At 33.9% G+C, this 23,687-nt stretch overlaps 1 protein-coding gene and 1 long non-coding RNA gene across 2 annotated transcripts in view; one reads left to right on the plus strand and one right to left on the minus strand.

Moving 5' to 3' along the window:
- Positions 1 to 1,212: 1,212 nt before the first annotated feature.
- Positions 1,213 to 10,357, minus strand: LOC128241611 (uncharacterized). The gene is made up of 3 exons (XR_008262414.1): positions 10,173 to 10,357; positions 1,568 to 1,703; positions 1,213 to 1,321 (listed from the first exon to the last, which is right to left on the minus strand). It is a non-coding gene; the product is annotated as an uncharacterized LOC128241611 (long non-coding RNA).
- A 1,093-nt stretch (positions 10,358 to 11,450) lies between these two features.
- LOC128241117 (uncharacterized) overlaps positions 11,451 to 23,687 on the plus strand; it is a 36,387-nt gene continuing 24,150 nt past the window's right edge. The window contains exon 1 of the mRNA XM_052958094.1: positions 11,451 to 11,532. Coding sequence (XP_052814054.1) covers positions 11,451 to 11,532 — 82 coding nt within the window. The remainder of the gene's footprint in view (positions 11,533 to 23,687) is intronic.

The raw sequence follows: 23,687 nt of genomic DNA on the forward strand, positions 1-23,687 counted from the left end.
AGAGAGGCTTCATGATTGAGACTAGCCGGTTCTTTGATAATTGTTACGATCGAACAGTGGTTGAAAATGTAAAGTGAGACCAGTTTTTTACCTGTTATTGAACAAACTGTTATGTTGGCAGGACTGTCCTCCTCAGCAATGCAAAGAACAGCAATGACTGGTTGGCACTCTGTAATGGCGATTAAAACATTATGTCCAATTAAAACTGTCCCATTCTAAACAATCCATCAGCAATATATATAAATGAGCTGCGCCATGTGGAAATGTGTCTTGGGAAGTTGACATCATTCCATGTTATGATGTCATAAAGATGAGCAGAAGACATTACTTACTATGCAGTAAAAGTTCTTACTTTAACAGTAAAGATATCTTTTTTTGAGGAAATTAATCAAAGTGAGCTCTTTTATGTCATGTTTCTACAGTACCGTAGGTCTTTTACACATCTATGTTACATATATAAATAATAAACAGGAATAAAATGAGGAGTTGTGTACACACTAATTCCTCCTTATGTACTGTGTAACTCAAGAAAAACAATTCATAATTCTAGTAAAAACAATCCATAATTCTAGTAAATCTCTAGAATTCCCTTACTTTTCTCGCTGTACAAAAATGAATGAGGAGTTGCAAACAAGCAGGGCCATAAAACTTTTGCCATTTAAACTGTACCACAACAGCAATTTAAAGACAGTGATACTCATTGATGGAATAGGCACTTAGACAGCTACATTTTCTGAGAAATGGAGATCAGACTAAATTCTCCAGAGATAATTTATAGCTTCATTTGAAATAAAGAACATGTTACAGTGTTTATGTTAAACTTGTTACTTATCCCTGATAACACAATCATTACCTTCAAAATGGTGATAAAATAAAAACAAATATACCTTATTAAACACTGTTTACTATCACATCTGTACCCCCCCCCCCTCCCCCCTTCTTACATACCTAAGCGGCTCTTACCAAAGTAAAGAATGAAAGGTCCACAAGGCCAATTATAAACCATGAACCATGAGAATCCTGTTTACTAATTTGATTTTAAATCACCCAAAAGGCTTTCTACACATAATGGTTCCTTAATTTAAATCTAGCCTCCAAAGTTGTGATTTCATTGAAAGACTTGAGATACCTTATTTAAAAAAAATGACGAAAGGAAAGCTTAAACGCAGAAGTCTGGACGGGTATACGAGCCTGGAAATAAATACACAAAAGCTCACCATGCTGCTAAGGATTCTTATATAATTCCCGGCCCAAGTTCAGCTGGAGATGTTGATTCCACACGGCTGGATAACCGGCCCAGTGCACCCAAGCTTGGCAGTATCTGCAAGAGGAGGGTGTATATCTGGGAAAACGCATTTATAATCAATTTGCGAAAGTTCTTATCCGCCATAAGTAGTGAACATGTATGTGGCTTATAGATTATCTGAAATGAAGTTTAATAAAGGAGACAAGGTTCGGTCTGGGATCTAAACCTGGATTTTGATGCTGAAATTGTAAGTTTTGTTCAAATGAAGTATAAACTTAAAGTGAGTACAGAGATATCTTGAAGCCCAGATTTATCACTTACCTGAAGTTTGTAGGGCTACAATTTGCTGTAAACTGCAGGAACTGTCCCCATGAGCCTTTTGTCTGTTAGGGGAATGGTGGCTTAGGTGATTGGTGGTACCACTCTGCATTTCTTATCCACACACAACACACTGTATCTGAAAATGACAGAGAATGGCCATGCACTTATGAAAGCTATGCTAGAAATACGCCGTTATGAGTGTATCAGATGACATTTCCACACAGGAATTGTGAGGCCACCAATACAGCAGTACTGACATCAATGACGAAAACATATATATCTGTCATGGAGCTGTGCTGGTTCTGTGGCGTCAAAACCACTGCAACTTGGCAATTCACTAGAAACATCTTTTCAGAAAAAAGAAACAACCAATACTGGGTAGCCTTTGTCACCCAGTGAGCACCCAGAGCATCTTGTTACTTTGAGCATCTATTTACTTAGAAGTACAATGTAGCGTCATTAAGATCTCAAATTAACAAAAAAGTGTATCCGAAAGCTTTAAATACTGAACGAAGTGTAACTTTGAGGCGGACTGCGAGCAAATACTTTCAAGGGCAGAAATCTCCCAGAAGTTTGAAAAAAAATTATGCAAAGCTCTAGCTTGATGATTTTGGCCCAATTTCAAATTGTTACTCAGTAACACGACGGCGTAAATTTAATCAAACATCAATATAGTTACACAGGAAAATAAGAAATAGCTTTAAACTCTCTCACATTCATGGCAGAGTGTCTGGTGACGGTTAAACATTCAGCCTGGTGGCTGGGGTAACATATCTAAATCCCTAAATGGATGATCTGATCCCAGCCAACAGATCAGCGAAACACGAATTGTATTGCGTGTCCAGGGGGGGGGGGGGGGGTCCCAAGGATATCTTGACGCAACTTACCATAGCCGCCTTGCGTTTTTGTCCACAAAGCCGGCACACACAGTTCATTCTCAGTTTGCATGTTGTGTACTGAAAAGTTCCAGCTTTCGATGACAGTCGCAATAAACCTATCCATGTATTAAAACAAATTAACAAATAACTACCAGGTAATTATGGAAATATAAATGTCATTTTTTACTTAAATTATTGATAAGTACAACTTATATTGCAGTCAAACTGGATAAAATATCAGGAAAATGTGTCCTGTTCTAAAAAGTGTGTTTTGAAGTTGCAGACAATAGACCAAAGATCAAGAATTTAAGTGTTCAGACAGGGGCAGGCAAATCTTAAAAAAAATATCAAAATTTTAAAACTTAAATAAAACTAAAATTATACAAACCTTATATAAATCATGTGTTAACTTGAAAATACATACAAGAATACAATGTACACATAATCAAATGCTACCTCAGAGAATCATTTTTTTCAAGAACTACTTAAAGGGGTACTGCAACCCGCAAGCCTTTAGTTGTGGGCCGACACCTTTAAACCTCTTTCCCGCACATTAATTAAACACGTCTTATGTTTTGTCAGTGCCGGTTTTGATGACCAGTATAAATCCAAAAGCAGTTTTTCTGCCAAAATTTACCCAAATGATTTGGATGAATGCTTAACAAGAAAGTGCAGTGTACACAATCAAATAAAGTATTTAGTGTTCCAGCAATAATGAGCAATCTGAAATCTGATCCCTTACATTCCTTAAATATTCACAAAGTGTTAAGTTCATGTGTTTGTTATCTTTTTATGATTCAAATGGTAAAAAATGGTGCAAATGTGAGAAACCCTGAAGAGGAAAACTGATATTTTAATAGAAATAGTGATGAAATCACTGACATTATGTTTACTTAGCAACTAAAGCAACAGACCAACCAGACCTACCAGTATGCTAATCTATATTTAACTGCTAAATTTTAAAAACCCAAAACATACAGATAAGATCTGTGGTGCAGTTGTTTACATTGTGTGATTTAAATGCATATATTTTTGTTGGTGATTAGTTTAAATCCAACTGAAGCAATCTCTTATCAATATAAACCTTAGTTCATCCAACAAATTAAATATTTGAATGTTAGAGGATTTGTTTTCAGAAGATCACCAATAATGTTTTTTCTTTAATTGTCTCAATGAAAAATGTAATGTTCAAGTTTATAGGCGCTGTTTTATCTGAGAATTTCCCTTGGTGTGAACCGCTTACTGTGTCCAAGTTACCCAAGCTGGATCTAAGACATTACTACAATATTGGCAATTTGCTCTGCCATTTTTATAGATAATACCCGGTAGTGTATTCCAAAGGTATTCTTTTGGTACATTGAACTCACAACAATATTTGAACTCCTGACGTCCAGCACCGCTGCCAGATTATCTAATCCAACCACTATGCCATTGCATGCTCTTTACTGAACGAAAGATAAATGAATACTCACAATTTTGAACAGTATTTTTTTGGTCACAGATAGCAACCTTTTAATCCCACTTAAACCTGTCTTCCCTATTTGGCAAACAGAGAATTTTTAGAAAATTTGTTATCTGATGATCCTGTAAATTTTGTGTGGATTGACTAAATACTGTTCGAATTTAGCAGATCAAAACTAACATTTTGGGTTTATTCAGTGTAGACCCTAAAATATCAATTTTGATTTATAAGTATGTAGGTTTGTTTAAAAGCTCAGTACAGTTTACTTTACTTGTTAAGTTATCCAATTTCTGTAAAAAAATATTACTAAACTTGACTATAAAATACTGAAGGGGGGCGTGTCGTAAAGTTAAGAAAAAATCCAAATAATGCAACAGTCAATTGCAGCATGGGCCCCCAAGGTCCTGCTAATAGCGGGGACTTTGACTTTCGGTCCAGCCAATCCCAGGTAAAATTCCCGCTCTGCACAGACAAACAGCTGGTAAAAGCCCTGTCAAATGAATTATGATCATTTCGTAACCGCTCATTGTTGGTCATTTCGTAACCATTGTGTTAGTCAATTCGTAACCGTTAAGAAATCGAATGGTCATATCTTAACCGTTGACTCCTATAATTATGAGGAATTAATTTAATACCATTTGAATTTGCAAAATAAGTTTACTGTAAGTATAAAACATAAAAATAACAACATAAACAAAGTTAAATCTAGTAGTTGTATTCCTTCTTTATTCCTAATAGTGTAGTGCGATTTGCCAATAAACTCTGAAACTATGACAAATAGAAACATTTACACTAGCTATTTTTTTTATGTTGCGAAGGAAATATTATAAGCAGGCTGAATATTAAATGTAATATTTTTTTAATTCATAGATGTTCTACCATTGAGAGGAATTGTGACCTTAAGCCAATATTTTTTAAATATATAGACCATATTACTTTAGAATTTCTTTTTTATTAAATTGCATAGAAGTATTGTAAAATGTAGTGAGTTTGCCGAATGAGATTATGCGCTTTTTATATGCTTATTGTATTAAAAATGTGCCGATATGTTTAATTTTGTATCTTATTATTGGAAATTAATACCATAAGGCCAAATAAAAAATAGGTGTGTTTCAGGTAACACTGCTAAAAAAAATAGGGTAGGTAGGTCGGAATATTTTTTTTTTTATTTTATTTTTTTTGATATATTGATTTCAGTAACTGTAGACTCAGAAAGTAACAAAAATAAAAGTCATCGATTTTCAGGTTTATCAGTAGTTTTTAAACATGTTACATGCTTCAAAGGAAACATTCTTTATTTGTCTGGTTAAATACTTTTGACAATGATGGTTGGATTTCAACTAAGTTATGGTACACCACTCTGCTATTATTTGAGACTTTCCAGGAACGGTTTTACTTTTCTTTATGCACCCGTTTGCTTTCAATCACCCTCTGTAGAATACTAACCTCCCTGAAACATAATTACATGAAGAGTGGGACGGCAAATTTACCATATAAGCCATTAGCCAAGGAAACCTCAATGCTGTCAAGAGGACCTGGGGGTTCAGGTTTGAAGAACAAGTAACATGCAGGTTTTATTGCCAAAATTGCACACTTAAGTCTGACATATCAATCCGAAAGTCAGTATCTGACACATTTGTATCTGACAAGAAAATATAGTTCAAGAATTGAAACATACCTGCCACACAAGCACAAACGTAATTCACCTTAAGAGTTCGGACATTCTATAAATTCGGACATCCATTATTATTTTCAAAAATAATTTATGTTAGGTACCTAATTTTCGGACACCCAAAGGACATCGACTGAACTTTTATAGTTACTAAGTCTCACAGACAAAAATTATTGATCTTTATCGTTACAATGCCTGGCTAGATTACCTAACCGTATACATCACTGTGATAAGTTAGTTGGTTACTACCCATCCTAAACGATTTATTGCCTGGTGAAAAGGATGTGTGATATATTCAATGGAGGATTAAAGAAACAACAAGGGCAATGCAGAGATTAAGAAAACACAGGCATGACATGTTTGTAAAACGATCCGCCAATTAACTTTGAAACTTGTATCACACTTTTAATATAGACTTTATGAAGCAATAATCGTACAGTAATACTCATTGAAACATCAATCATGCCAAGAAATACCAGCCAATTTTTCCACTTTTCATTTCTACACAAGAGCCAATTTCAGCTACACATTAACCCCTAATTGACCGAGAATCTGACCATGTGTTTAATCATGTTTTCATATCTAGGGAGTTGCTGTAGTTTGGGTCAAGATTTGGAAGAATGTATTTAATTTTGCCCAGAAAGACGTGAAGAAGTATCAAGTGTTAACTACAATTAATTAAAATTACAGAGTACTTAATTTAGTAAAACTTATTATTTACTTATTCTTAAACAAAAATATGATGTTTTTAATGAGTAACATTATCGTTTTAGACATACATGTGTATGACAGATGTTAATGAAAATGGTATGCTTAACCAACCGTTTTATTTGGAATGAAAATGTAACCAATATTACGTTATATATGAATCTGGCCGTCTCGTAGGTCGAATTATATTTAAGGGTATGCTTTACTAAGCGTATGGATATTGATTTTAAAATGTCAGATTTATTGGGTTCACATTTTTTAACAAAAACACACACTCTTATTGTTCATTTTTAAAGCTTTGTTGTTTTTATTTCACTGTAAAAAATATTGAGTTCGTAAGTATACGTATACACCATGGAAAATGGGAAATACAAACGAAACTTGAAAAAATATATCACATTGGCGAAACTTCAATTTTGTTCATATTATCATGAACACATGAGGCGGTTAAAATGCATTTTCGTATAACTGATTGGGATTTGTTTTTGCAATGTTTCAATCTAAAATATTGCTTAGTTTTGTGTTCATCTGGCATTGTCTTCATACCGTGACCTGTGAAAGAACATGTTTTGACCGACATAAACTCACAACAATGGTCGCTGTCCTTGAGTGACTCCTTTTCTGTAAAATATTGACCCACCCCCACCCCAACTAATAACATGACTCAGAACGTTACTGTAAATAGGTATTTAACCCCACCGAACAGAACCGACTATGTTGGTCATTTAATATGTGTGCTCTTAAGTCTTAGTAATACAGGTGGTAATGCTGCAGCTATTGTTGTTGATACTGCCACTACTGCTTCTGCTATTGCCAATGTCAACACCACCGCCACAACACCACCGTCAGCACCACCACAACCACCACCACCACCACCGATGATGATGATGATGATGATGATGATAATGATGATGATAATGATGATGATGATACCCCTAAACTACTGCCGCTCCTGCTGAATTGTTGTTGTTGTTGTTGCCACTTCTACAACAACAGCTACTACTATTCCTTCTACTAACTATCATATAACTTCTACTGATGCTGCTAATCTTGCGTTAATCAATTATATGTTGCTGTGAATGAAGGAACTAAGCTTTTGTATCAATGCGAAGACCCTTCATTTATCTATTTATAATGAGCGCAAAGTACAATGAACCCTTAAAGGGACTGTGCACCAGATTCGCACCAAAAAAGTTTTCTTCTGTAACGAATCTCAGGACAATTATCTAATGGACTGTGTTACGCTTTATAATAATTGTAAAAAAAAGTACCAAAATGTAAAAAAAACTGTGTCGGAGACCGGGTTCTTCAGTTAGTAAGTTTCAATGCATTGTACACATCGATGCCAAGTTTATGTCAGTTTTCGAAAATTTTCTCTTTTTTTCCGCTATTTTATCATACGGAGTATAGCCCCTTTAAGCAGATTTTCGACATCCACAGATAAACAACTCCCCGGTATCATTTTATTAAATATACATGAGTCATAACATTTTGAGCCGGAAGTTGATAAGTTTGACTGGGGTTTGTGATTCTATTTGTTTCAAAAACCTTCCTCACGCCGGCCATATCCTAAGAGCCTCTTATAGAACAATACCGTACTAAAGTTGTTAAATTAAACGACTTGATTACGGTATTGTTCTATAAGAGGCTATTAGGATTTGGCCGGCGTGAGGAAAATATTTAGCTGTCGGGGAACTAAGAAATATAGTTAGTACATTTGTACTTGATGTTTTCAATCTTTAAACATAACTAAACATAATAACAAGAGTGTGGTTTAGATAGTTAAATATTGTTATCAAGGAGATTGTTCATAAACAATATCAAAGATGTAATGCTTAGCTTAGTAAATTAATAATTATACTTTTTATAGTTAAGAAAATCATGTCAATACTTAATAATAAACTATTATTGAATTTTTATTTTTATTTTTGACAAGTGTCGTAATCAACAAAATGAGATGAAGCGTTAAATCTAAGAACCATGCACTATAGAAAGATTTTTCCGAAAAATGACCAAAATTATTGCTCCCCTGAATTTCATGCTGGTCGTAATGGCCATTAAATGAAATGAATTAGCTGTAACAGCAGATAACTGATAAAAATTTCATGGAGAACCAAGTCAGTCCTTAAACCCTTAGCACAAAACCACTGAATGGAACATAATGCATATGCTGCTAAAATCCAGGTATATGCTGGCATACAGGGGTTTCCTTCTTAATTGAAAATTGGATAGGATTTCTTGGCATGAAAACAATAAAGTCAACACATTCAATGATACAGGTAACTATTAAATGTGATGAATTAAAGTTATAAATGCAATACTCAAGTTACAATAAAAAAACACCAGACACATTAATCCTGCATAACAATATCCATGCTCTCCATGAGATCCTCGTGGGTATAACTGAGTTATGTGACGTCACACAATGGGACTGTTTGATCTGAAGCCGATAAAAGGTGTTTATTCATTTCAATGCATGTATAAAATGGTGTTGAATGGGATTTTAACCATCTTGATGAAGGAGCTACAGTGACTTATAGGCGTAATAACCATTGATAACTACGGATAAATTAATAAGTGGTAAAATGCAGACATGAAGAAAAAAGGCAGGTTTACCATACATGTAAATAAAATGTAAAAATGGTTATTTTCTATGAATTCGTAGAGCGAAAAATTAATTATTTTAAGGTGTCCGAACTCTAAGGTGAAGTACGGTAAATACATTCAAAAAATCCAACTCTAATATTGTCAACTTAACGTACATACATTTCGTAACAAATGCTTTTCGTACCCAAATCACATTTTTTCAAGGAAAAATAGGTTAGGGTCGGCGGGAAAAAATAGGGTAGGTCGGGTAACCTGAAACAGACCTATTTTTTTATTTGGCCTAACAAATAATTTAAGGTTGCTTTTTGTCGGTTTCGGATATAAAGTATGCAGAATATGAATCAATTGAGAAAAAAACAGAACAAAATTTTGTTCGTTATAAACAATTCAAACAAATATAGTCAATGAAATAGGTCAAGAATGATCATTTATGTAAACGTAATTTTACTCAAAAATACATCGCGATCAGTCTTTAATTATTGTTTATAAGTAAGCAAAATGTAAGAAAATAATTAACATATTTTGGTAGTATAACAAATCATTTCTACTTTAGCATGATATATATATATCTAATAACTATTGAGTAACATAAATTATTGGCTTGTTACTAGTGAGAATTCGAGTAATGTCTCCCAATTGGTGTCTTGGTTGCTGTGCCATATACATCCAGGTTCGAACAATACACTTAACGAGGTGCTAAGTGTACTATTTATCACCTTGTTAAATGGTGGTTATTATATGAGCAATTGATTACTTGACGGTTACGAATTGACTAATAGAATGGTTACGAAATAACCAAGATCAGCAGTTACGAAATGGTAAGGTTACGAAATGACCAGATCCCCGTCAAATGCCCCTGGGGACATCCTAGGTTAGGCCCAATCCCTGTTATCAGCGCAAAAACAATAACACCGCATTCACTCAGCACTGCCGGTCCACCTGGAAGGTAAAAACATGGCCCATTTCCCCTGCTATCCCCGGTATAAACAAGACCTGGGCGCCATTGTTACAATTGACTGGTGCATAACTGTGGCAGAATAAGGGAAATATTTTATTGTTGCATTTATTATCAAATATGAGAATTTGAGAAGACACATGCAAAAAGCCACAATACGAATTGGTGATAGTGTTCGTTCTGTTCTGCTATTCAAAGGTGATGAGAATGACTAATGACATGACATTGACAAACAAAATGTAAGGCATTTGTGTCCTTTCGTCTTTTATTTATTAAAATCTGAGATGTTATGGGAGCAAATCACTTTTTAGATTGGAACATACCAAATAATAATAAGCGACGATGTACAGTAGTGGTAAACCAAGTTTGCTAGAAATCAATCGAGTTTCTCCAAAATACAAGCAAAAATTACACCGGATGTTGATACTAGTGATTTAGTTTCGGATGAACAAAATCCGGATAAATCATTTGCTTTTCATCCAAAGGGTGGACGATTTATACAACTGTACAAAAGTCATAAAAATAAACGAAAAAACGTTGAATATGTATTTTAAACACTTACCAAGTTACCATTCTCTTTCTGTAAGAGAAGAACGCCATACTGCATAATTGCACGGAGATGGTACCACGGAGATACCCGAAAATTTCCGTTATATTCCGGAAAGTTAAATTTCTGTATACTTGAAAATTTGGATGCTAATGGTACACGAAATATCGAATTTCCTCATTTCTGTTTTTTATGGAATGAAACTTCGGGATAATATCCAATAAGCTTTAAATAAAGTAAAACAAATAAAAAATGCTTAGTATATAGCTATTTTTGACCAAAATTATGATTTTTTCCCTGGTCGCCTTAATAGCTATTTTTATGGATACACAAATATACTAACACAAAAGTTTAAGAATATTTTTTTTAATATTAAAAGAGAATAATATTTAAAACAATGAAATGATCTCGTAAATAAACATTCAAGCTTATCAACTTACTGTCAATGGACATTTTTATTGACATTTGATACATCAAATCTGGACTGAAAATATTAAGGAGACCAATGCCTAGATTAATATATATATGGTCACCTTAATATCTGTAGTAGATATATATATATATATATATATATATATATATATATAAGGTGTTATTTCTTTGTATTGAAAAACAAAAAAAAACACTGAAAAGACATATGGTGACTTTGGTTATATCTAGAAGGGCACAGATACATGTATATTCAAATGAAACCACTAATGGCCTGACAAGATTTTCGCATTTTCACTTGAAAATTATTATAGGGCGAAAACATAAGCCGAATTACTTTATCTATAATGTACTAACACATATATTTTCTGTATCAGTTATCAGCTATGATACTTTTACAAATTATAACAAAATTACCTATGATCAGTGGGCATCACAACTTATTCAAAGCCTCATCCTAGCCCTTGTAAAACTATCAGATGACGCAATCGTTAAAACTAGCAAAATTAATTTACCTTATTTTTTTGTTTTACATCTTTTAATGGAGAAATTGTAAGGTGTTTAGAAACTTATTGTTTCATGGTCACCTATTGGCATATTTTACTTAGTTTCATGTAATTATAACATGACTGATGACTCCTACCTTGAGCTGGTTCATACATGCTTCAATGGCTATGGTCATTTCTTCAATTCTATCACTGCCTTTGGTAGGTTATGATAGTGACCATTGTTGATTATATCAGCTTCCATGCTTGGTTCTATTAGCCTCCATTATTGGTTCTACCAGTATCCATGGTTGGTTTTCAGTACACCTGGAAGAATGAAAATTGAACATTTATGTCATGTCATTTTCCTTTCATATACCATGCTATGTCCTATCTAATCATACAAGTACCATTCTACATAATGCAACTCAAAGTTTAAACCACTTGTCCCATCAGCACTGCTTTGAAAGCCCAAGTAAAAAACACACAAAATGGCCTGAAGGAGTTTTAAAAAAGGCCACTTTAGGTGCATTTCTGTAAAACAATCTGGCCTGTTGTTAGTGGGGAGTAGATTCAAGTTGTTTTATAGTTATAACGTGAACACTAGCCCTGCATAATGTCGGCAAAGGTTTTAGCAAACCAACATAGCTTGAACGAAAAAGATAAAAGGCCCCATTAAGATGTAATATATATAATTATTGCATTGATTTAACTTTATGTTTTACCAAATTCAAAATAACGATTTCACCGATCCCCGAGATGTGTCTCGAAGAAGTTGATTGTTCACGATTAGAGTGTAAGAGGATGAGGATCAATTAACCCATTTCGGCAAAGGAAATGGATCCCTTTAACTGCTAGAAAAATAGCCCAATTCGTAAGAAGCGATAGTGCAAAAGTATTCAAGAATAAGAACTAATATGTAACTAAATTTCATGACAATAACATTCTAGTTATTTCTGTCTCTTCTAGTGTAACTACTTTCACCGATATTTTCTTAACGATCATATTCTAGCCATTGCTAGAAGTTATTTTAAGAACACTTTTGTTTATAGTCCAATTCAAGGGAACTACGTAAGCAGATTCAGTATGTCTCTTAAGTTTTCATAGGAAGCCACAAATAACCAAACTAAAATCTTTATGACGCAAAAGTCTAAATGCCAACACTTAACGCAAGGCAGATTGTTAAGCAATCTTATCCGGTTACAGTTGCGTAACATTTTATCAAGGACAACATACAATAACTAGTATGCTGTGTAGAGGAATAGCGTTGTTATACATCAGCATGTTTAGTATTTAACGATTAGGCTCTGTCTTCTTGTTACTAATGCAATATGTGAAAAAATTCCCAACTTCTAGTTCGATTGTTCAGATCCTCTGTCCTCGTATATATTCGAAGCCAAAAGAGGTTTCAAAAAATATGCTTTGTTTGAACTGCACTAATATGTTATAATCAGAAATCAAACAGTTCTCTGCATTAAGGCCATACTGTATTTTTTATTGCTTGTGATATAAAAGGTATTTTAATATATATTCATTTCCCTCTTCCCTTCAATTTCATGATTTTCACGGTTGTATTGTGTTGTATTATTAGTTATAATATCAAATAATTATCACAGCAAGCCTTTGAGGAATCGAATGAAATTCTTCAAACAATTCTCAGGAATGTTTCTTTGATAACGAGATCCATTTTAAAAAAGACAAAGCTTCAATATTCAGAGCAAATATTTATTTACACTGCACACATCCATTCAGCAATTGGTGATTATATAAATGTTTGTCAATGTAAATGATTTAAAAGTATGGTTAATAGCATTGCGTGGGACATAGTGTAGTATAAGGCCATAAAATTAAGCCTGTGTCTAACGCCCGGTTTCATTTTAGGATGTACCTATCAGAATGTAACAATATGACAAACGTCTAGGAAAATACAACATTGTTTTCGCATTATAGCCTTTTTTTCTTTTTTGATATGTATACAGCCGGCGTCTGTAAAAGAAAAGCAATACAGGCATACAATTAATACCTGAATGTTCATAAATTTCTGAAGCTTGTTATTTAAAATTGTTAAGGCCAAACCAAATTGATAACTTGTTAATCGGATTTTTCTCAAAAAATAATGGAGCGAGCGAGCGAAATAATAATAATATTTGTTTTGCATTTAGCAAAAAAGAGGAGCGAGCGAAGAGCGAACAAATATATATAGTCATTTAACTCACTTTTGCTCACATTTTATTCACTTCTTAAGTAAACAATGATATTGTAAACAGTACAAAGATAACAGCCAGTGAAAGGATGATAACACTCAAAGATAAGCCTATACAAATATTAGTTTTGAGATCAAACAAATGCTATTTGAGATCAAGCAAATATATTTCTTTGAACTATTTCATAAATGAGAGAAGTCAAAACCACTGTTTTCCAGTTTATTCAACCTTTTTGAAAATAATTTTTCAAAATACCCTATGCATGGCTAAGATAAAGCCTAGACACAAGCGCCAATGGTCACAGCCAACTGCCTGACCAATGGCATATTCAAATCTATTAAATAGGTCTTCCACTTTTCCTTAGGAAAACTTGGTTAAAAATAATTCTCTATTAAAATACATTGTAATTGTTACGATCGAAAAACGCGGTTATAAGGGAAAAGGCTACATTCTACTAAATAAATTAGCGCTCTTAAAAAACACTATTTTTAAATGGTGCGGTCGCAACTGACAAAATAATAACAATATTGTTTTTGCTTTTCTGAAGAAATAGGTGCGGGAAATCCGATGAACAAGTTATTAATTTGGTGTGGCCTAATGCAAATCATCATAATCTTCAAATAAATGCAGTAAAGTCTAAATCAAATTTCAAGTATTTCAAGTTTGTCATATAATTGATTAACATTAATAAGGTTGGCGTTGCCCTCCGCCATTTTGTATTCAAATTAAACGTTTTTACTCAAATCACAAATATGTTTGAAAGGTAAAATAAAATGACTTTGTTTGGATTTGATTTTCTAGCACTAAGAAAACAGTTGTTAAAACATGTTGATCAATTAAAAAATATTACACTAATTCGTATTATTTAGAAAATTATGACTCATAACCATATAATACTTATTAATTGCTCGCCAAATGACTATATCCTGAAGGCGAAGCTAAATACGTTCCCTAGTGACTATATATTATTTATGTAATTAATATTTTGGTATCTTTTTAAGGGTTTTGTGTGAAGAAAAAGCAAATATAAAAAATGTATTTAATAAAATTTCCATGGCTTGGTCGAATTTTAGTTTAATACAAATTATTTCGTTATTGAAATTTTGAAATCAGATGGTTCACATTATTTCTTTTCATTTTTTCTTGTCCTTATTTTCGCTTGATGTATCAAATAATTCTGACTGAGTTTTTTAAAACACATACATTATATTTACATCATCATGAGCTCTGTTTTGAAGCATTGTTACTTTTTGGAATACATGATCAGTGAAACACATTCATGTCCAACTAAAAATGTCCGTAATATTTATAACAACGTATTTTTTTAAATGACGTGAAATCACGTGCCTGGGATGATCACCTTCAGTGTTTTGCGACGATGTGTATGTCTTGCTAGGTGAATGTTAGGTTTAACCTTGGGCCTTTGAAATTGCTGTTCGCTACATGGATGGCTACTGTTATGTGTTGAGTTATCTATAGAGGGATGCATGTTATACTATTTATTCCATTTCAACTGCCAGAGTGGCGGGAATATTATTAAGATCATGAATATGCATGCGAAACGTTCCGTTTGTTATATGAAACTTTGAATATATGTGTTCAAATGTTTCCGATATGTTTATGAACATGCAAAGTTGCATTTTAAAAGATAAGAATTATAGTCAAAATATTTCTTTCATATGGTGCACGTATTATTTAGTCTAAGAGTTTTTTTTAACCCATTCATTTACGAACACTTACGGCGGCCTGACAACTCGGCCTTTCCTATCGACATAAGGATGTCTGGGGAATTTCAGTTTCTAAGAATGTAAGGGCCGGCAGCGATGCAGGAGTCGTTAGGGAAGGTCAAAAACTAAAACATTTAAAAATACATGTTGTATTTAGCTTAGAGGAATGATGTTTTGGGTTAGTAAGGAGTTACAAAAATTAATACTCCGTTTTTATATCGAAAGGCCCCAGACTACCTATTCACATTCTACGATTTCTTGCGAGATCCTGATGAAATCTTGTCAAATAAGAAAGTCATTCAGAAAAATAATCAAATTTCGTGGATGAAATTCACTTTCGGGTTACAAAAATGCATATATCTTAATTAAAATAGCTGATATAAGCACAAAGCCACAAGACATTGATGATTGAGCAGTTCCGATAAATTTGGCTCAAAAATATATTATTTATGTATTAAGATATTTCCGGGAAAACGTAAATGTTTTTGATTGAAAATCTGATAAAAATGATTTCGTAAAAAATGCTTAACTCCTTATTGCTGCTCTTCATGTTACATCGGATATATGAGACATGCTTGCTTAATATTGAAGCTCAAACCTATAAAGGAGTTGATGTCTTAAAACAGTTAAAATTTTGGTCCCTCAATCGACTTTTGCATCGCTGCCGACCCTTAACAGACATTGCGACTGTACAGGGGGGATTTTGATCATACCCTATGCTCAAATGATCAGCTCTGGTTTTGTTCATGAACTTTCGATTTCGGCTCTAATTTGTGCCGTCCGTGCTCTGTATTGTGTATGATCGGTTATAATACTGAAAAACTACTTTCGCGGTATTCCATATATAACATGACACGGCCACCTGGGTTCCATCTCGGTAAAGGCATGGCATTTCTGTCATGATACCTTTTAACACGTTTGAGCTTAATGTCGATTTGGACCTTGGCAAAATCAACCTTAGGCACCGGGGTTTAAGAAGATTTGCAGATGAATATCTGAATGGAAGATGAATGTTGTGAATTTTTAACAAAGCAGGGTGTGCGTCGATTTTTGCGTCTTCAGCCTTATGTAATATACGTTTCGCAATTTTGACTGCGGATTCTGCATGACCATTAGAGCAGGCAACTGAAGAACATGACGTCACGTGCTGATCCCCTATTTCACGAATCTTACAAACTCGTCTAATGTGATCTATTTTGCGTTTGTATCTGTACGGGACTACCGAGTCGGCTGAAATATACTTTGAGCTTCGTAACTAAGGTTTTGCTTGAAATGTTTTGCAAATTATTTCTTTGCGATGGCTAAATGCGTCGACAAAACCATGTTTTCTTTGTTTTCGAGAATAAAAGGTTGCATTAGACATTTTGCCATGGTCGCTTGGGAAATTCATGCGTAGTCTACGGTTCCTTTGCGATCTTTCTTTCACGCTAAAACATGTTCTGTAATCTGTTTTGACATGCCTAGCCATGACAAAATGCCGCAAGGACGGATAATCGCCTTCTGGCAACCGATGTAATTCATGTGAACGGCCCTGATAATATCTGAATGTATTACCCTTGGTAACATGAGTTAGGACATCTGAATATGAGCCAATCGTCATACCCGAACTCGTCCCTGTGGTTCAAGAGCTCGGTAGGTTATGTGTCACGCAATGTCCGCTCGCCAGGCCATCCCTTGAGAATAGCCTGTTTTACAGCCAGCAACTGCTCGACACTTCGCGTTTCAGTATGGATGTGTTCTATTTTTTGATCGCTTATGTGAGCATCAAGTTTGTGAACCTTCCCAGGTAAGATTCTGCAAAATAAATTCTAGAAAACACGTCACAGATCGGGATGTTTGATACCTTCGTATGGGTGAATTCTATGTCGAGTGTTCGTTATTCCATAATCAATCAGCAGCCATTACAGGGCTACACATAGTTGCTTTATTGTGGATTGAAATGACTCTCGACTATGGTCTACTAACCGTATAAGTAGTGTTTGAATGTTTGGCATCCAAACGACAACGCATTCTTATTTCAATTTGTGCCCAGGCTAAAAAAAGATGTCAAGGTTTTTGATGCATATGCAACAGGTCCCCCCGACAACTGTAAGCAAACGGTCCTGACGCCCTTGGACGAATTTCTCAGTATCAAAGTATCTTAGCACCTGTGCTTGGAATTTGACCTGTTTGACCCGGTCAAATGAGAAAACTTGGTCACTGTAAACTGTAAACTGTTTTTTTCTCTGCAGCAGACTTAATATTTCTGTGAGATTTGGAGTTAGGAGTGACGACTCCCCTGATAGCTGAGATTAGTCATAACCGGTTTGTCGAATCCAGCGCGCTAAAATATTTGCGTCATTAAGATGTGATGTGATGTATGTTATGTCTTGTATTGCGTAATATGGTCTTTTAATGCATTAATTGAGTGCTTTCGAGTGAATGCAAATACGAACATTGCCTGAATTTGGTTTACCGTCACATACTTACGCTAATTGTTTGGCTACTATCATATTGTTCCTTAAATCAAGGTTTTCGCTAATTGTTATGCTAGTGTAACAATGTGCCTTTAAACTAGGTCATCGCTAAATTTTGGCTACATGTATATTTTGCCTTAAAACTAGGGTTTCTCTTAATGATTGGCTACTGTAACATTGTGCCTTTGATCTAGGTTTCGCTTATTGTTTGGCTAATGAAACCTTGTGCCTTAAACCAGGTGTTCGCTTATTGTTTGCTTTTGTAACATTGTGCCTTTCGTATAGGATTTACGCTTATTTTTTGGCTACTTTAACCTTGTGCTTTTAAACAAGGTTTTCACTAAATGTTTGGCTTCTATAACTCTTTGGCTACTTAAATATCTAGCCTTACAACTACGTTTTCGCTAAATGCTAGGTTACTGTAATTCCCATTTAACTTCCCCATTTCGTTCCAGTTAAATTTATCTCTCCTTCTTATCGACAGTGTGATTTCTAATATCAATCGGGCAATATAGTCCATGCTTTAAAACTATACTGTTTGCATTAAATAGGTGTGCACACATGCTGTTAATGTAAATTAAATAGAAATAGTTCACATGATTTACAATAAACATGATACAACATGACCCCAAAGCATTAGAGGGGCTAGACACCAGATGATATAAGTGCAAAAGAAAATTGACAAAGACTTACACAATATTGACATCGTTGAGTGCAACGCATTGAATATATAACTTATCGCTTATCGCTTACGTTACATGCATATTTCGCAGTTTTTATGCATGTAAAGTATTTTTTTGAAAGCGTCGGTATACTTATCTGTACTCATAAGCGGATATGATTTGAACTTGGAAACAGGTATGCGCTTTTTTTAAAGTAGAAACACATATTTGCGGACAGAAATAGTTGGTGTTTTTTTCTATTTAAACAACACAGATTGATATGTGTATATTGTTAAACATCGATCAGGAAGGGAAATCGTATCACAGGACCAAGACAAAGTAGCTTAAATCAACCCCATCATCGCACTTTGATTAAAAAAGCAATTGCTTGGTGAATTACAAACGCCAATTAAACCTACTTTTCTGTTTCAGTTGCAATTTAATTCAATTCAATAGATTATAAGAACAAACATTGAAGTTCATCGCCTAAACTTCTGATGGTTACATTTTATTTACATACATGAGAAGAGCATAATAGTATTATGACACAGATTATTAACACTATTAAGATATTGATAATTCAAGTCTAAAAAGTAATTATCAATTTGAAATTGCTTGAACAGTGACGTACCATAATCCTTTACTGAACAATATGAATAGACTGAGCACCCGCGCTAAAAAGGTATGCGGTCAGGCATGTTTTGACAACAGCGGGATGCTAGTAATGAAATGTTATCGTTGTACGGCAACTGTTCAGAGCATAATTGTAATTTGTTTTAGTTCAATGGTCAGACTTAAAAAGAAATAGATAAAAATTGTTACTTAAGCATAGCAATAATTGTAATGTAAGAAGAAACAATATTATTGGTTTATGATACTTTCTCGTCTGGAAGTTGAAAGATATGCACATTAAGCAAGTTTTATTTGTGTACTATACTGCTCAGCATTTAAAACTTTAGCATTGTGGGCCAAAAACAAAAATATCTAGGCAAACAAATGTCTCTGTAAAAAGGACATGCAAGAAAAGGTGAAACTCATCTTCAAAAACATTCCATTGACAAAATATACATCTACGATCAGATTAATCTATATTTCTAAAACGACCTTCTTCGATTGCAAGTTTGTGAGCTGAACATCTGAATCTGGTTAGCGAAATACGATGCTTGTCGTTTTTAATATTTAATAATTTAGATGATTCTCGTAACCAAACTTATACTTTATACTACAGCAATTTAGTTTTGAATTTGACTGACGTGTCTTATAGAGAAAACCAGTATTAGCAATAATGATCTTGGAATCTTTGTATGACACTGTTAATTGAAGCAATGAAATGTCATTATTGTTCAATAAAAAACTAAAACCCAAACTATTAAGCAATTTCTTTACCTCCAATGCTCATCACCCACAAATATTATTATTCAGTTGATCCCAATACACCTCATGCACCACAGAACTGTGATGTTAAGTGGTGTTTGTACCAATATTTCAGAATTCGTTCTTCACGTGCAATATCTAAGGGAAACATCCCAAGCTCACCATATACAGTAGCGTTTATGGTTTGTGTTTTCACCTTTAATACATGTTTAAGGAATTTTAAATATATTCTTTCCATATCAGTGGTTTTATGAAAACCCCATAGTTATGCTCCGTAATTAAATATAGGCATGATCATACTGTCAAAAAGTTTAAAGTTTTTATTTATCCAGTGACAATCCAGTGACACAACGTCAAAAAGTCTTTAATGCCTGGTCGGCTAAAGCCTTTAGCGACTTTTGCCATTTGAAGACAGCGTAACTCCTATATATGTAGATTTGGATACACAATAAAGGTTTCTTCATGTTTTACACCCATAAAACTCTTTAAAAAAGTCCGCGACATTGCCATCCATTTGAACGAACACATATTTTGACATACATATACATATATTGTTACATTTAAACAAAATTGAGGACACAGTTTTGTTGAGGAGCTTAAATCATATGCCGTTTCTGTAAACTAGATCAAACGCCTTTTTAAAGTTTACGAGTGCGCAATAAAATTTGTATGCTTTATGTTATATTACTTATGTTAATAGTTGATTTTAAAAAACGTTATATTCCGTCCATTTTCTTAGCCGAGTTTTTAACATAAGTGAAATATGTTAGAGAACATACTAGTAAGCTGTATTCCTCTGTAATTATCATCTTCATTTTCATCACCCTTTATAGGAACAGGTGTTAAAATGCCTTTCGTCCATGATTCCGGATAAGAACCCGTATTGTATATATAATTAAAAAGTTTGCACATTATGGTGCTAAAATATGTTTAGACTTAATAAATATACCGAGGATTAACAAAAAACAACCGGGACCTTTTCCCCTCTATTTATAGCCTTAATAACATCATAGACATTAGAATCACAGTCAAGCTAATCTATTTCTTGATCACCAAACGTGTCACTATTTACAATTTCGACATCATTATCAGTGAAAGATTCAGAATAAGATTATTTTTTTTGAAATGTTCATAAAATTCCTGTGTAGAAACATCGCTATTATTATTCTTATTTTTTTATATTATCGAACAAGATCCTAGAACTGTTTGGGTTTATTTTTTGCTGTATTATGCAGCCGTTCACGTTGACTTTGGTTTTATTTAAATTTAACGCGATATTTTGCCATTCGAAATATGCGACGGTTACCAATAACCAAATTAAAACATTCAATTGTCCGCGGTCCACGGTATTGCTTATTTGCATTTTTTAAATCTATGCTTCACCAGGCGTGTATGGCTTGTTGTTAACGATCTAGTTTTCCCGCTCACCCTCCGCTCTTAATTTACCATTTCCGGGATTAGTGCTTTTCTGTGCAGTTGGACTTCCTTTGGAAGCTGGTCAAAAACATTGAACGGTGTGCCCTTCAGATTGACAGCTCTCCATGCGTTTTTGATGTAAATTGTGGAGTCCGTATCCGCCACCTTATAGTAATAAATAATATACGTATGGACCTCTTTGAAAACACACATAATTTTCATTCGCATTCGCACGTTTGAGTAAGCCCCCTTAATATTTTAATCATGTAATGGTCTTGTGTTAGTACTTGTAAAAAACTTCCCGCTTTAAAGTGCTCAATTAAGACTACTGTAATTTATCGAGGGCTTTGTATTACACGTCCTGTTTGTAGAAGTATCCTTATTTCCCAATATGAACAATTCAAGTATGTAATTAAAAACTTAAGTTCCGTGTTTTTAATAGATGACATAGTTTCTTATAAGTTTACTGATATATCGATATGTAGGTAGGCTCAATATATGAGGAAGAGTTTCATTTGCTACAATAGTTATACCACAATTATGAAAACAACTATTTAACAACATGTTTATGCACGTCTTTCAGATTTAAAAATTACTAAATATCCGTAAAAATCGTACTATATATAGTTATAATAACGTTTAAAAATAAATTCAATTAAAAGTCGGAATCCAACATAATGTTATGGTAAATAAAGGCTGTATAATTGTAAAGAATGCTTGGTCACTTCTCTAATTCAAAATCAGTCTCGTTAAACCAGTTTCTAAATACAAGTGCCATGAAATTAAACTTTATATACATTTATATTAAAAAAGTGGACACTACATGATAAGTAAGCTTTCGATGCAATTTCAATATGTGAGTTTTAAGATTGACAATTTGTATAACCTAAACAAATATTATTTTTTCAAGGGCACTCATTGAAGCACACAGACATACAAGTGTTAATCTTCATCTAAAATACTTTTGTTAAGCGTTTACTATTCATATTCATGAGTTAATACATGCATCAGTCCTTAAAAAGCCTCTATATTATATCAACATATTTACACAAACGTATGTTGACAGGAATTATGTGTCAATCATGCATGCTAGTACCTGGAGCAATTCCTACAATCGAAATATCTGACGTAATTGCGGCACCGTCTACATTCGCGTACATGGCTCTCATAAACGAAGTACCTCAGCATCCCTGCACGTGGCGACAGAAAAACTCAAGTAGTTTATGTGTTCGAGAGATGTTATATAAATTTGAAACAAGAGATGTTTGTCAAACATAATGCTCCACCCCACCCCCTTCTGAGCGTCATGTTGTCAGGATTATATAGACAATTGAATGAAATATGCATGGGCCGAAATGACAGCTGATTTGTCACGACAGGGCACTAAATATGTAATTTAGCATTAGCTGGTACGTTAGGCGTTTCCTTTAGTGCACATACATATACATCGGACTAATTCACAATTACAGTTAAATGCCACTCTACTTATTAGTACAGTAAAGATGTAGCCATGTCAAATTTATTCCTTGTTAAGCGTGATCTGGCTAATATGTTTTGAACCTTCCAAACGATTGAAATATCAAATGAATGCTAAGAAACTTGCATTTTTTTAAGCCTAATCATAAAACCAGTTTACCTTATAAACGTACAGATTTATTAACCTGAAATTATAATTGAAGCTTTATTTAAAATGTTACATTGCCGGAGTGACCCCTAGTATAGTTAAAATTCCCAGAATACCATTCTATAACTTCCTATAGAAAACAACAACATCAATACTTTTTCAAAAGTATAATTTTGGAAGTCTTGGGAAACCGATGATCACATACAGCATACACTTGCAACATGAACAAAGTATGTCAAGATAACAACATGCTTGACACAAATAGAGCTTACAGACGTGGTCGACTGGCCGAGGAAAACTGAGATAAACCCTCCTTCTGGGGAAAACTCAGAAACCTCTGCTCGTTTGGCATCCAGATTAACAGGATTTGTCTTGTACCACTAGATGTCGGGCCTCATAACCCATAACAATGATGTATAGAAAATATATTAATTACATGAATGATGTATAAGTATTATATTAAGTTGTACGATGAAATATTACATCGCTTTGTTCTTTGAAGAGTGAAAACAAATAGATAATGCATATGATAAATTGCATTATAACAGAAACCTTAAACAATAAACATTTAAAGTTTTAACAATAAATTGAATCGATGTAAATTTAACGGTTCCCCAAAGCTGAATGCCTTTGCATTCATATGCGCACGAAAACCTGGTGCATATGAATCACTCGTGCTTATTAAACGCCATCTAGCGGTTATTCCATGATTAACAAATAATTTCCTTCTAATTCGTTTTACTCAAACGAAGGCAATTATATTTCCCTATAACCTCCTATAGAAAACAACAAAATCAATACGTTTCAATAGTATTATTTTGGAAGTATCAGAGAAGCACTTTGGTTAACATGAGTAGCAAGTGTTGGAATAAATTCATCTCATATATTCGTATAAGATTTCAATAAACAACACA

This window comes from Mya arenaria, chromosome 7 (genome assembly GCF_026914265.1).
Source record: "Mya arenaria isolate MELC-2E11 chromosome 7, ASM2691426v1".
Lineage (NCBI taxonomy): Eukaryota > Metazoa > Mollusca > Bivalvia > Myida > Myidae > Mya > Mya arenaria.